General features: G+C 44.0%; 1 protein-coding gene across 1 annotated transcript in view; it reads left to right on the forward strand.

Annotated features, from left to right (window-relative positions):
* ptk7b (protein tyrosine kinase 7b) overlaps window positions 1–16,356 on the forward strand; it is a 60,560-nt gene that overhangs the window by 32,238 nt on the left and 11,966 nt on the right. Inside the window, exons 3-5 of the mRNA XM_053875340.1 lie at window positions 7,356–7,652; window positions 14,320–14,422; window positions 15,187–15,371. Coding sequence (XP_053731315.1) covers window positions 7,356–7,652; window positions 14,320–14,422; window positions 15,187–15,371 — 585 coding nt within the window. The remainder of the gene's footprint in view (window positions 1–7,355; window positions 7,653–14,319; window positions 14,423–15,186; window positions 15,372–16,356) is intronic.

Below are 16,356 nucleotides of genomic sequence, written 5' to 3' on the forward strand. Positions count from 1 at the left end.
CTGTGCTTGATGAAAAGGAAGTCTTTGTCTGATGTCCATTAACATGAACTATTTTCAGGGCTGTTGCACAAAATAATCCTCATAAAGACGTTGCCAAAGTAAATGATTCCGCCTATCTTCCGCATTAATTTAGTTGAACAAAGCTGCTTGTTAAGTCGACAAAGGCCTGCGGAGGTCAATAATGAGATCAGTCTATGGCGAGGCAAACTGTCGCTCTTGCCACAATGGCTCAACAGAGACATGGTACCTGCTCCGACTGTGTCCTGTTTAACGTCTCTGCTGTCAAGATAAATAAGGACGACTGACCTCTTTGTTTGGAAGCCAATTCTGCTTCATGCTCCGGTGAACCCACTGCGTGTTTGACTCTGGAGGAACCAAAGTCCTGCTGACACTCTCCATTGTTCAAAATACTGACCAGACCTGCTGAGGCATGAGAATTCGCTTTAATAAATTCGGTGTTGACAGTAAGCAGAAATGAGATTCGACTCATGAAAACCAAAATTTCAGCGTTCGCCGACCTGTTTGGGGTTTTCCTTCTGCTGCGCTTGAAAAGCTTCTGCCAGCCAATTTTCAAGAAACCAGCCAGCGGAAGAAACTGAGGCAGTGCAGTCACATCTACACTCACACACACACTCACACTCCGAGTCAGTTGTTGACAGGCTGTGAAAACCTCGTCAGGGTTGGAGTGTTTCCCATGACTGTACCCATCATTCCTTGTCTGATTTATCTCACTGACATCTTGGCATAAAACACAACAGCGCATTTGTCAATCCAACGTGCACTTTGATTGATCTTAGTTCCTCTGCAAATACAAAAAAAAAAAAAAACTTTACTCGTCTACTAAGTCATGTTTGGATAGTTCTTCGATCTGCATCTTCACAAGTTCAACGGGTGATGTTGAATCTTCCTTGTCAGCCGTACGAGACACTCATTATTCCACTCAGGTGTTGAACCACTCTGTGCTCGCAACAGTTGACATACTTCTGATTCAGGACCCACGGGTTGGTGGACTGATCTGCATTCCCGATTAGCAGCCAGGCCATTAAGTTTCTGACAGTCCCGATATGATCTCTGTTGGCCTGGACTCTGTTTACACGGCTGGCTAATTCAGTGAAGCACTTCAGTCATGATCTCCAGGGTCTTCATTCTAATGTGGAGCTGAAGCACTTCAAAGAGTTTGGAGGACATACAGATGAGCTCACTCTGTTGTGAAACGTTTGGACTGAAAACAGTTTGCGACCCTCACATCAGACGTCGCTGTTGACCGTTGAAATTTCATTCATAATGTTGTTGGTTTAGTTGGAGAAACTCTTCGAGGACAAGTCATTTCCTGTGGGACATGTTTGGAACTCTTAAGTTTGATTTGAAGGGTGAAGGATTTTCTCGATGTCGCCCAGAGGGCTGCTGCTCCGCGATGACGGACAGGAGAAAAATATGGCAAGAAAGTCATAAACATTGTGGTGGGTGAGATCCTTAATGGAACATCACTTTCACAGAAAATGTGATTCCAGCCTACACCTGCAGATAAAATTTGCCATAAAGGTCGGATGTGAGTTGGCCATTGGTTATGGTTGGGTCTTGGACTCCAAAACTGACTGTGGGCCAGCCTCTTACTAAAAGCTTGTGGGTTGTAATCCATCTTCAGGCAACTCTTGCAAGGAACCTGGGTCCTTTCTGTGTGGATTTTTCATTTTCTTACTGCGTTTGTGTGGCACACCGATTTCCTCCCGCTTGTTTTATGTGCCATGTGTCCCCTTCACTCGCATCAAATAGCAGGTATAGACTCTGGCTGGGGCTCCATTAACCGTCATGGTGGACAATAGTGAATTAATATTGTAATGGTTAATGGTTAAAAGGATGATTAATAAATAGCAATGTGCTAGGTATTATGAACTGCTTCTGACTTAAATACCAGGTTTAGTCATGTGTTCGATTTCTGTAAAGTATTTTTGCTTTATATTCTTTTGTTTAAAAAGCCAATGCTGGTTGGACCAGCTCAGTTGGACCTTGCTGTCCACATCAACGTCTTTGCTTCCCCATCATGAGGCTTCAGCCAGTTGACGCTGCAGTGAGAGGCAAAGCTTTTGGAAAATTGACTGCATTTTATTGCACTTCCTGACAGCCGTCTGACCTCTTGAGGGTCGTAAATGAAGTGAGATGTTCCATCTCATTCGAAGCTTCTAAACTCTTTTTTAAATTGTCTGCAAACTCTTGCAGTAGTGAATTATTGATCCAATCGGATGAACTCTTAATCGTTTCCTGTCCCTGCTGCTGCTTTGATGTTTGTTGCTGCTGTTTTACAAAGAAAGGGGTTGATGGCTCCTCTGATCGGTAATTGGGTCACGTAAAAAAGTGCATCAAGCAAGAGGGAGCTGTGCAAATAGAGAGATCACTGATGTTCCTCTTATCTTTAATTGCGAGTAGCAGCAGCGAAGGGGGAGATTTGTGCCATGGCAAAATGCATATTTAAATGTTTCTGTCTGTGATGTCTCCGTGTGCCTCCACTCATCGCTTCAGTCCATCAGCAGCCCTCTGTCACCGTGAAACATTCCGCTGCAGCTGTCGTCTTGAGAGAGAGTTTAACACACACACACACACACACACACACACACACACACACACACACACACACACACAGGCCATTTGAGATGTCAGAGCGGGCGTGGCCGGAGCCAAGTGTTTGTGGGTGTTGCTGTTTATGTCTGCGTGGGTGTCATCTCCTTTACCTTCTGTCAGCCTGGGGCCTCTCTCTGGCATCTCTTGTTGTCATCGCCCTGGAGCCACTCATTTAACTGCGGTCTCGGAGATAACGTTGCCCAGGACACTTGATCCTGAATGAGGGATCCTCGTAAACGAGATAACATCCTCTTTGATGTTGGAACTTATCTGTGAGAATCTGTTCAAGTGTTAAAATCAATACAATAGAACGTTTTAGTCCTTTTTATTTGTTGGCAACTTTTTTTTTTTTTTAAGTTCTGAGCAGCAACAATAAGCTTGAATTTAAGAGTAGATGCTGTAATGATCGGAGGAGGCGAGCAACAGTTTGAGAAAACCTTTTCTTTTTAGTTTTAAATTTGCAAATCTAATTTTAAGTTGGGACTCATCCTTTTATTACTTCAGTTTTTTTTTATTTGCATGTCATTTTATTTCTGGGATCATTCCCCCAAAAGTTTTTATTTCATTATACTAGTTTAACTTCACATTTAACAATTATTTTTAATCTAAATTAAATATATATTTTATTTTTTTAATACAGTGCTTTTGGTAACCAATGTTACTCATTATTTTCCATCGGAAAGTATTTGAATATATAGCAGATTGAGGTTTTACTATTTTGTATGTCCGTTAATGATTGAAATATCGATGTAGTGAATGATCCATTAATACTGGTAATTTATTTCACTGATAATTATCAGTCATGTTCTTGTGACGTATCAATGCCTCAAACGTTCTCTCCCAGTATCTTGAACCCCAAACAATGTAGTTAAAAGCAATGAATTTCCTTCTTAGAAATGTAACTGTCGAATCGAAATAAAGAACTAGCATTAGCGACTCTCGTGAATCACCTCAAGTTTTGAGGATTTCTTGTCCTTTTATATGAATTCTCTTTTGTCTGTTTGTTTCATTTAAATATGCATCAACCCCACTGGCCCAGCAGTCGAAGATGTGAAAGAGAGACGGGGTGTGGGGCTGCTGATGAGCCTGTTCGAGGGAGTTCTGGCTGTCACGCCGACTTACAGGCGTCTTCCACCTGACATCCCTGACAGCCGAGCCGGGCTTAATGGGGTCGTCGGTGAGGAGATTCCCTCGGAGGAGACATTCCAGCCCTCTCAGCAGTTTCCCCACAGTCCTCAACCCACACGCTTGCTAGCTGGAGCTGAATACCCCTCTCCAAATACCGGGGAGTCTAAATCAAGTTTCCAAAATCAACTTTTAATATTTGATGAGATGGTGCATTAGCAGGTCTGGTCTTCTGTTTTCTATTGATCTGATTGAACTCTCCCTTCTGTCTCAGATAAGTTTATAAACTTTTGCCTTTCAGTCATTCACTATTGATCTCTGCTGCTTCACTGTCTGCCAATATTAGTTATACATTCATCTCTGCTATTGACTTCATTCATTTTTGTCATGTCGTGTTTGCACATCTAACACACCAAAAAGTCTTCTAAATCAATTCTGCTGATAAATTTTTAAAAAATGCAGGAGGTGTCAGTTAGAATGTCAGATAGCTGCCACGCAGTTTCTGGGTTGACAGAAGCGCTCTTCATCTCTGCCGTTTGATTTTCTTGCTTGTTGGTTTTGTGGTGAAGGTCGGCCGACAGCTCCTTCAAAGCCGTCTGTTGTGTTAGATGTCACAGACCTCTGGTTTCCCCTCGCAGCTGTAAATACGACACAGGTTTTTGGAGAGGAATAATTGGCACTCATTTTATAGGATGTCGTCTAAAGTGACATTTCAGCTTTTCAGCCTTTTCACCTCGGTATTTGTCAGTAAACACAACTGCTGTGACACAACAGTGTCACCAAGTAGTTGTTGTTTTTTTTTCTTTAATCTGAATTGTCATGGTCTTCTACCTTAGGAACTATTGTTTATGTTTATTCTAATAACAGGTTTAAACAGTTCAGCTGTAAATGGATCACTCTTTTCTTAAGCCCTTGATACTGACACATGGTTGAGCAGGCTTCATCTGTGTCCTAATGACAAGCTTGTTTTTCCCATGTTAGATGCAGTTTCAATACACTTTATCCTGCTTTTTTTTAGTCAGATACATACATACAGGGCCATCCTGGTCAACATGGTGGGGTCCTGGGTCTGTGCCGGGGCCTCTGTCCTGTTTGACATGCGTCGGACACCTCACTATGGAGGTGACCAGGAGACCGTCAGAGCCACAGCTCCTTTATTCTGAGTTTATCCTATGTGGGAAAAGTCCAGAAACTCGGTATACACTTCAGCTGCTTGTATCTGCAACCATGTTGCAACCCAATGCTCTTGAACACAGGTGAGGGTTGGGATCGATTTCGACCTTTGGCTCAGATCTTTCTTCACCACGGAACAGCATTGCACTGATCCCTCTGTCTCATGCGCCACCTTCCACAAGTTGATATGAATATATTATTTTATTTTGTATCCTAACGCTCAAATTCCCATGCAACACTGGCAATATAGACGAGGTTCTCCTCAGGATTTTTTCCCCCTAATTCATACGGATTCGGCGAGCGTTTCATTTACATCTCTTGATAATTTTGACAAACCAGAATTGTGTAGTAGGGAGCAACAAAACGTATCATTTTGAATCAGTTGTCTTGATATTAGATTTTGAGATCATTGGACTTACATGGTGAGATGAATCTTTCCTGTGACTCACTTACGAGAGACTGTTTTTTTAGACATTGAAATTACTGTAAATGTTGACATTTTTATGCATCTCTCTGAATTGAGAAGTAATGTAAGCATAATCCGACAGCCGTCGTACATTAAGATTTCCATCAATAATAAAACTGAGATTTACTGAGGAACCCTTCGCACGTCTTCCAACACAATTCCCTCCACAAGCTGTGGTTTCGCTCCCTCTGCGAGAGACAGATGATTTATCCCCTATGTTCACCTCGAAAAATCCATCAGGTTCGCAGCCGTCTCTGTGCCAAGTTCACAGCTGGGAAGCGAGCGAGCGTGCCAGCTTTCTTTTCAGACGTTCCGGTCCAGTAACTCTGCGAGTTTTCCCGAAGACAGTGTCGCCCAGAAGAATGCAGTCAACACTTCTGCATTAAGATGCATGTGTTATTGCTTCATGTCGGAGTGTGAGGGGGGCCTAACGCTTGACACAGCACACAAAGATAAGGTGTTTTCACATGCCAGAGGGGACGACAGGCAGGACGGCAGAGTAAACTTCTGCCAAACACTGACCTACATCAGAGGGGCTGCTCGCAGAGATGCCATATGTGCACACAAGTTAAGTGCAGACGCAAAAGGTCATGAGCTGCAACCATCAAAACCTTTAAAACAGCTACATTCCATCAATACATGGGCTAGAATAAATCAAAATTGATTGACAGGTAATGATATACGTTTGTTATTGGCCGACGCATCTCTTCTCCCCCCCTACATTGTCGTCCTTCTTTCACACCCGTCTGTTAGCTGGAGCCACCTGCGCTCAAAATAAAGGAGATCCTGTTGAACAGACGGAGCGGCCCGATGAAGAGAGATGAAGGGATTGCGCTGTCTCATCCTAAACAAGCTCTCTGATTTAACGTTAGTGAAAGATCGTTCTCGTCACTTGGCTCCCGTCCTGAACCCTCATACACACTGTCACGCCGGTGGCGGTGTGTTTAGTCAGAGCAGGCGCTGGACCGCACCTTATCATAACAGGACTTGACAACAGGTATGATAACATGCTTCTCTGTGGGGGGAAGTGGAGACATCTTTTGGTTTTAACACAGAGATTATTAGTGGTACAATTCTATGACTCCCAAAGGTGAATTATCTTTAGAATATGGAGTATCAGGAGTAGCCACTGCTGAATTAATTTTCTCATTCTCCCTAGTCACACATAATTCCTTGCTTGTCTCTAATATCTCCATCTGCAAGATTCATTGCATATAAAAGATAGCCAAATTGCAGCTCACTCTTACTGTATTCCTGTATGTCTAAGTTCCCATTCTTACCCGAAACCACGAGTCTCAGTGGCTTTTAAGGTGGACTGTTTTGGGGGATATTGAAAGACAGGGGAACACTGCCTGGTGAAGTCGTCCGACCCAACTTGTGTGAAGGCTCTGGAAAGACCCATGATATGGAGCGACTATATCTCTCTGTCAGCCTAAGACCTCTGTAATCCTCCAGAAGAAGAGGTCTGTGGGGAGAGTGAGGTCTCGGCATCTTTGCTCCAGCTGCTGCCCCCGTGACCAGTCCTAAGATGAGCAGTGGAAGATGGATAGAGGGATAAATTAATATAAAGACAAGGGGGTTAGCTCCCACGCAGATTGCAACTGTGTGTCTCTGTGAGTTTGTCCTGCAGTGTGTGGGAAATAGAGTGGAAAACTTGACCTGCTGCTCTGCATCATAGAAGAGGAAATAAAAGATTTAAGGTGCATAAGCAACACATCATGTCTTATCTGGGAAACGTGAGCTTGTAGCCTGTGAGTCCATGTGTTTGTGAGATCACCCGCGGACATGTTTCCTCTGTCGTTGGTCTAGTCATTTTACGACAAAATAATTCACTGCTCTCTTGTATTGTCTAAACATCACATACCTCTCCAGGGGTAGGTGGTCGCTGACGCACTAATGAACGGAAAAAGCTGTAAAATGTCGACAGATGCCGCATTCTAATCTCTTTATTTACTTTCACTTCTTTTGCCGACAGCTCTGTCCGTCCACGCTGTTGCCCTCCAGTTCACCAAAGAGCCCAAGTCCCAGGATGCATTGCACGGCCGCAGCGCCATGCTCCGCTGCGAGGTCAGCGACCCGGCTGACATCACCTACGAGTGGCTCCATGACGGTCAGCGGCTGGAACACACCGAGCGGCGTTTCCAGGAGGGCGGCAACCTCAAGTTTGCCGCCGTGGATCGGCTCCTGGACGCGGGGAACTTTGAGTGCGTGGCCCGGAACCAGGTCACAGGAGAGGAGCTGCACTCCACCAACGCCTCCTTCAATATCAAGTGTGAGTGCCTCTTTCTCATCGAACCCCAGTTTGAAATTGCCACCTGACAGGGTTTCATAAGGACTGGCTGGATCAAAACAAAAGTTTGCTTCTAGAGTGACAGTCAGTGAGCTGCAGGAATGTTTCCACCTTGTTCTTTGTGGCTTCCTCGCCAAAGGAAACTGGATACATGTTCCACCATGCATGTGTTTCTTGTTGCTTGTATCATTTTTTCTTCTTTGTTACTCTCTCTTTTCCCATATTCTTTCAAAAGCCCTTTTGTCCCGGAATTACAGAGCACTGTAATTCGCCTCCGAGCTTTAAAATCATTCAGATTAACGCCCCCTTCTTTCTTGTAATTCATGGCAGATTTCCGCCCCCCCCCACCTCACTGTCAAACATGTAGAGGAAGACAAATTTCAGTTTTTGTTGCGGAACATCTTAACTCAGCTGGAGCAGAGCCCCTCTGGACCAAGTGGTTTGTGTTGTGGAAGGGCCTCAGGTGGGAAATCATCGAAACATTGCGCCAAATTTTGCAATGTTTAAGAAACGTCTCCATCTGGAGTACATCATTCACCTCCCCCTCCTCGCTGCTCATACCCAGACGTTTCCTTTTGTGGTGGTGGTGTTGTTCAGAGGATCATTACCCCAAATCAGACCTCCTGGAAGCAAGCAGGCTCTGTATCTGCTTTCTGGAGTTCAGTAAACTTGGATTACTTTAAGATCTAATTACGAATAGAAATGCTGACTAAAATCCTCAAAGTAACTAAGAAATCCAAATCTGTCGTTCTGATCTGAGTGACAAGTATGAGTGATCTTGTGTATCAATAAACCTCAGCAGACATGCTCATGCACATGAAGGCCACTAAAAAACATGTCAGACATGAAGATCTAGTTTGTGGCTGTTGCTTTCATGACCTTAAATAAACTGTTGCCGGGTCATTAACATTCCCTCACATTTCACTTATTTAAGGGGATTTGTGTTTCCAAACAGTAGAAGGAGCTGTGTGAATGCTGTAAAAGGTTTTGCTCATTTCTTTCCTATTCATTCGTTTCTTTTTTTTTTTACTTTTATTATGTTACTTGTTAAAAGCTTCAACTGTAGCAGTGCACTATGGGATAAGGATGCACTAATAACATGTTTATTTTTTTTTTCAAAACGAATAGTGTACAAGTACTTACCGATACTAGCACTTACACCGTTACACATGTTACTTTGAGGTTTTTTATTTTCCCATCTTCTTTTTTTCTTTCGGCATCTCCCTTCAGAGGTCGCCACACTGGATCATCTTCCTCCATCTCACCCTGTCCTCTGCTTCCTCTTCCCTCAAACCTACAGACCTCATGTCCTCCTTCACCACCTCCATCAATCTCCTCTTTGGCCTTCCTCTCCACCTTCTGCCTGGCAGTTCCAACCTCAACATCTTCATCTACATCTAGCCTCTCTGACTTGGTCTCCTAAACACCTGAGCACATGTGCTGTCCCTCTGATCCTATCCATTCTGCTCACTCCCAGAGAGAAGCTCAGCATCTTCATCTCTGCTACCTCCTGCTCTGCCTCCTGTCTTTTCCTCAGTGCCACTGTTGCCAAACCATACAACATTGCTGGCCTCGCCACAGCTCCCATATTCATTGTTATTTGGACACCATTCCTCATCATGTTTATCTTGTACATGGGTGACGGTCAGAACTGTCACTGCAGTACAAACACAAATTTTACAACAACTGGTGGTGTTATCGGTTTTGTGGTATCGGTGGCCATTCTATGAGCCTGGCATTGTACCGATACCCAACACTGATATCGGGATTGGTGCCTCCCATATTGTGGCACTTGAAATGTTGTTTTGTTTTGTGTGTTTTGCAATTCATACCCAAAGATGTTAATTCAGCCTCATCTGATTGCTACGTTCCGTTGACGTCTAGTGAAAATCTATAATTGCTGAGCAGTGGCGTCCCATACTAGATGAGCTGTTCTTATCCTAACACACTTCTTTTGCATAAATATTGGAGGAGTCATCCATCATCCTCTACTTAGGCCACATGTGCGTGAGCCTCGCATCATTGTCTCAGCACGACGGTGGTCATCCTTGGATCGCTTTACACGATGTTGTGACAGATGTGCTCCTATTTCCCCAACATACATTTAACAGGCGATAAAGCAGCTTCAGAGTAAACAGCCCCTCAGGGCTTAATCTCGTGTGTGCGTCCACTCATGTGTGTGCCAGCTTGCGTGCGTTGCTGTAAATGTGGGTTGATGGAAGGAGGAGGTGGAGGAGGGATATTTTTTTACTGTACATTGACTGTACCGGAGTGTACTGCTCCACCTCCTCCTCCCCTCTTCTGCTGTCTCACACCCAGAGAGGGTTAATTTATCTTCCGCACAATGGTGGGTGGGCAATCCCTCCGAGTCCAGAGTTATTCTGAGTAATTATCCCCCCTATGTTTTCACTAATAGAGGTTTAAACCCCCCTCCTGCTTTATCCCTTTGTCATTGCTGGTCAGTGGGTCTCCACGGCGTCAGGCTCAGGCACCGCTATTGTCAACTGCATGTTTCTAAATGCTGTATAATTTGTTTTTTTTCTGTGCCCGCTGTGTAGTTGTGGCTCAGGTTTGTCTTTTCTAACCATGAGCAAGCCATCGGGTCAAGCGTCGTCTCTGGTGAGCGCAGGCCGATCACGGAAAATACAAGTGTGATGTTAAAGCTCAGAGGGAAAACACATCTCACAGCATGGGTTCTTAACCTACATTTCTTTATCCTGACTCGCGATGGGACCGTGTGACCCAGTCCATCAGCTGCTGTCCTGCTGACTTTGACTTGTCTTCGTCTGTCCTGATTGGTGGCTATTTGCATCTGATAAAGTCCTCTGCTTCTACAAGTTGTATCCCTGATGAAAGCTAGCGCTTCGTTTATGACTGCTCGCGCATAAGCTCTTCTCCATGGCAACAAATCAGCCCGTTGAGTGAAAGAAGCACGCACACGGGCTTGTTCTGCGAGAGGGACTCGTGTAAGCGTCTGTCTTTACAGCGTCCTCCCGTGAATCTGTTATCGCTGCCTTGTCGGTGGCACTTCCTGTTCTGCCTCCAACATAATAACTACACTCCGCTAATTATGCCACCAGCGCTTAGTCATACAATCTGAGAGGGATTACGGGAAAGTATTTGCCACTTATAGATTATGAATGAGCGCCCTCTGTTCGGTGCCGTAGGACAGCTGGAGAAACCTGAACTGTGTATTGAGTGAGTGAGTGAGAAAGGGAATGTGTGACTGTCAGGAAATTGAGGTCAAACCGGAGCCAAATTAATTCTCTAAATTGGGTTTAACTGGATGGAGTGAGTCTGGAGCGGCCCAAACAGTGGAGCGCCTGTCACAAGTGTCGCCAGTGGTCATTGTCCGCTGGGTTCACTGAGGTCAAGAGGTGGGTCAATTGTTGTGCTGCTCGCCATTGTTTCTTAACCTACGTCCACTTCCTCCCCGTACACCTCTCAGACCACTGTTATTTTAGGAAAACCGAGACTTGCTATATTTTTATTCGGGGTAGGATTCGATTTAAAAACAAATCTAATGAATTAGAGAATTTGTGATGAATTTATCTCAATTAATCGCAGTTTAATGGTATAAGAATATTTGCCACAAGAAGCTCATTTTTCAATTTGAATGAATTTGGTATATTACTGAATCAAATGATTAACCCATACATACATTTAAACAACAAAATATTTTGTTTATTTTGCATCAGTTTGACAATAAATCACAATGATGGTTACATTCAAGGTTTTATATTTTATTTAAACTAAAGCTGTTGAAATTCTTATATAAATATGTCTTGAAAATATTTGTATAAGAATTTCAATTTTATAAGAATTTACAACAAGTACATTCAGAGTAGTGGAAACCCTGGTCATTGTGTAGCAAAAAACCTCCGTGAACAAAAGCAAACACAAGCATCTGTTTGCTTTTGTTCAGGGACTCCTCCATGTTTGTTGTTGTTGTTCTCATCCTAGCTGCCACGTGTCTTGTGCATCAGTGTGATCAGTGGACCAGGAACTCCTGCTCTTACAAAGGTTCCCTGTTGTGTGGAGAGCAAACTGTGATTTAATTCAATTAAAACGATTAATTGCGATTAAAATATTTTAACGCGTTTATTACGAGTAATTAATCGATCGCGATTAACTTTAAAGTCCCACCACTAATTTTTGTTTGTTGGACTGGAGATCACAAATGAAATGTTTTTTTTTTATTGCTCCCGAAACACTGTCAGTGTCACAGGTCTTTCGGGTGAGTTGAGATGACTCATTGTCACGCCCCTGAGAAACGATCGGTTCTTCTCCAAACACGAGCAGACTGACTCATGAGAGTGAAGACCAGGGCATCACTTGTAAAATTGTCATTTGCAGCTCATGCCCTCTAATTCAGTCGTCTGCTGGGCTGGATTGTTGTTTCACTGAACTTGCCTTTTAGCGTGACTCACCTCCCCATCTGGTCTGTCCTCGCTCTTGTCTGGCCTCAGGTCCCGGTCACTTGGACGGCCTCATCAGCTGCTCTTTCTTCTTCACTCAGTTGCTGGAGCTGGAACGACCTTGACTGAGTTCATTAGCATAAAGAATCCTCAACTCCAGTGCGCAAGCGATGTTGCTCCGAGGGGCTTCCTGTTTCTGCTGCAGCATCATCTGGGTCCCGCCGCTCACCCCCACATTCACACACACTTATTTCGTGTACACACACATGTTCATGTTCAGACACAGCTAATGAGCTCTGTCTGGCTCATTTGGGGATACAAGCATGAGGGACTGAGTGTTACTGTAGCGGCGTGATGGTTCCCCATAAAGCCTTTAGCTGCAGACCTCTGCCAAGTTTCTGCCTAATTCCTTGTGACAGGTCTTCCGCGGGCGCCCCCTCTGACCTCACACAGCCGCTGCGTCCTTCCCCCTCTGCACCGCTGTCTCAGGTTGATGCCATGCATATTTCATAGATGATACAAACACACTATTCAGCCGGCGGCCATTGGATTCTCAGTCAGACGGAATGTCTCGTACACACATGCACAACACTGGTGCATCAACCCAGGGCAACCCAAACAAACCTGCACTCACTGACGCGCTCAAAAATGCCAGCAAGCCATTCCATGTCGGCTCCAGAGATTATTTATCATCGCAGAAGTGATAATTAGCTGCATCGGTGTGATCACCCGGGGTGTGTAGATGGGGCGGGGGGGATCCCTGCAGGCTTCAGTGAAGAGACATGAAACTAGAATGAATGTCCTGTTAGTTTATTGGACTGTTTTTCACCCTGCTTTTTGGGACAAACTTAAAAGTCTGTCTTTGTTAAAAGAGGTGCTCGGTGTCTCATGCCAATCTTCCCAATGTGATGTTGCTCAGTGTGCAAACTTTAATTTCCCGTTCAACTCCTGTGAAATGCTTCAGTTCCTCATTTGACATAAGTATAAGTTGAATACTTTTAGATCAATACTTTTTAGATCAACATTGTTACACCCAAACTAACTTACAAAACTCGGCATGAGCCGAACTCAAGATTGACACAGTCAGTGACGTCTCCTTGTAAAAACTGATGTATAAAGATTTCTTTATTTTTTTATTTCACACTGGTCACATTATTGATTCATTGGTGTAAAAAGAAAAACGCAGAAGCAAACATAATAATATGTTATATTTTTATTATTATTATAAATACTATAAATATTGTTTAATCCAAGTTAAGCAAAGAGTTAAATTGATAACAGTCAATCTTTACTCCTCTGAACTGACCCGACAAACACCAGTGAATTGCCTTAAGTAGTTTGCATCCATGAGAAAGAACATTCAAACTGAAACCAGACCTTAATGTTCACGGTCGCTAAATTCCTACTAGTCATATTTCATCCTGTTCCTCAGCTGCTGCAACCTTAACAAAATGTATTCATTCCTGACATCCGCTCTTATAAAATGTATTGTGAAACTAAAGAAAGCTTCACCTGCTGCAGCCTTCTTTATGTAGGGATTTATTACACATCTCCGCGCCACATAACATTTTTTTTCTCTTGCGATTTCCCCCCATAGAGTCTAGGAATCCTGACGGAGAAAATGAGTGTGTTCTTACAAGGCTGGGTGATTGATTTACAACCATTTTTACAGTCTGTGTGGTTGATGTATGTTCCACGCTATGCCTTGGGAAACACATTGATAGTGAAGCCAAACCATTTTCTACATATTTTCCTGTGGCAGTGGTGCATTGACACATATTTACTTTTGTCTTACAACATTGGTCGAGTTTCACGTTACTCATGATTGACGCCTTTATCGCTGTCTTTTGCTATCTGATCCTGTTATACCACAGACGCCAATGATTCTTTATCTAATGACTGTCCTACAATTTATTGACTTAATATCTATTGTTAGATTTCCTTTAGAATAACCTCCATGGATCTCTAATGCTTCAGATGATGGAGATGGAGTCTGTTCACATCCTATTCTCTTTTTCTCATCCTGAGTCAGAGCGATGTGCTCGCCTCTGTCTTCGTCTCTGCTGCAGCCATTAGCATCGTCCCCGCCGGCCTGCTCTATCACGTCTCCAGTGACAAGACAAATGACAGGAATCCACTTAACTCAATTTTTCCTCCTGTCTCTCCCCTCAACTCTTTCTTTTACGTCTTTGCTTGCGCTCACAGGCTTGTCTTGTCTTTCTCTGGTGCAGGGTTGGAGAGTGGTGGCGTGACATTAAAGGAACCCGCTTCAGAGGGCGACATCGAGAGCTCTGAGCCCGTCACGCTGCGCTGTCACATTGATGGACACCCACGGTGAGTATCTGCTCTCACCTGAGGAGGAAGGGTCTCAGGTCTATGTGTAATGCTAATACATGACCAGACGTGGGCGCACACTCCACCAACCTGGTGAAAACATGCAAACAGCTAAAGCATTGCACCATAATTGCACGAGACTGTGTGAAAGTTTCGAATTACTTGACTGACATTTGGTGTCACAAGTGGGATGTTTATGCATAGTCAACTGGGCGACTGCCATGTTGCATTACAGGGTCCCAGTTCAGTGAAGGTTATACTTCCTTGAGGAACGGCGAAGTTTGAGTTTGCACATTGTGTGAAGGACCCAAGTATGTGTTTTGAATTGTGAGATATTTGACAAAGTAGCATCAAGGATGAAGCTGCCCTGGGGAACAGAAATATGGGGACAGACCAACGTCATCAGGTTGACTGCCATACCAGCAAAACCTCTAGTTTTGGGGTTTATGCTCTGTTTATCCCACAAAAGACAATGGTCAGTACCCAGGTTGTTATGTTCGACCCTCCAAGTGTCCTGGTATGGAGCACCCACATGGATAATGTTACATTGACCCGTGAGATGTTGAAGCACAAGAACAGGGTCAATGATGGGTACACTTCCCAGTTTCCCAGTCCCAGTGTTCTTGGCGACATGAACCATCATAACCAGGCATTCTGTCCGATCTAAAGAAGAACGTTTTATTTTGTCATACGAGAGTCCTGACTAAACTTTACATTTTATACACTTCAGGTCCAACCTCTAACCTCCAAACTCTTTCTTCTAGGCCCACGTGCCAGTGGTTCAAGGACGGGGTCAAGCTGACCGAAAAAAGCCATCAGATCAACAACAAAGAGCGGACCATTACCTTCAAAAGCGCCAGTCCGGACGACAACGGCCTCTACTACTGCTGTGCCAAGAACGCCGCCGGGCACGTTTGCAGCAACAACAACTTCACCCTCAACATCATCGGTGAGTTTGATTTACCGGTCGATATGTTTATTTACTATCGCTCGGTGTGATATTTCCACACCTTTCCTGACGAGAAGATGCCGGCGCGAGAAACCCGAGCCAGTAATGGTCAGAGAGCAGGAAGCGGGACTGAAGCTGATAATGTTATAAGCCTTGAAACCTTCTTCCTGACATAAAAGCATCACTAGCTAAGTGAAGCGTGGTATCACCTCCCTGAGCACAGCGTCCGTTCTTTTAAGCCATTAGTCTAACTGCTGCTTTTATCCACGACCATGATGTAGTGGCTGAGTGAGACTGGAACTTGTCAGGGAAGAGTTCACTTTGATTGATAGTGGCAGCAAAACAATACGCTTTCTCTGAAATCTGCCCTTATTTTAGTCAGACAGGGTTAGACTGGGATGTGAGATCTAAAAACTGCATCTAAAAGCTACATTTTAAGTCATGGGGATATGAGAATGAGCTGGTCCAGAAGGCAAAGCTCCCCACGGTTCCATTTGATTCGTACTCTCGTCTGTGTTCATGAGCAAGAGAAGCCAGTGGCAGAAACTCGGGTATGTTGTCAGGATGTCTCTTGCCTAGTGGGAGGAGCCTTCTCACAGACTTGGTTTATAGGGAAAAATGAATGGGGTAAAATGATCGGGCTCCCCACTTGAGCTAGCAGTCAAGAAGTGAACCAACTAGGAAGCAAAACTGATTTGATGACAATAGCAGTGGTGGCTTTTATTCCTGAGGAATCGTCACTCTCATCTGTTGCGTCTTCACCTGATCTTTTCCGTCTGGTGTCCGTGACAAGCAGTCGCTGTGTTCCAGTTAGTTGTTGAATTATGATTTTTGTTATTTAGATTTTTACAGTAAAACACCCAAGACCACTGTTATACCATCCACTTCCATGTTTCATGTTGCGATGTTTCTGTTTTGTTTTATCACATGAGATTCCTGGCTTGAAGGAGGAGGAGCTTCTAAATTTGTGATGGGACTGAATCTC

Source organism: Synchiropus splendidus, chromosome 9 (assembly GCF_027744825.2).
Source record: "Synchiropus splendidus isolate RoL2022-P1 chromosome 9, RoL_Sspl_1.0, whole genome shotgun sequence".
NCBI classification, from domain to species: Eukaryota; Metazoa; Chordata; class Actinopteri; order Syngnathiformes; family Callionymidae; genus Synchiropus; species Synchiropus splendidus.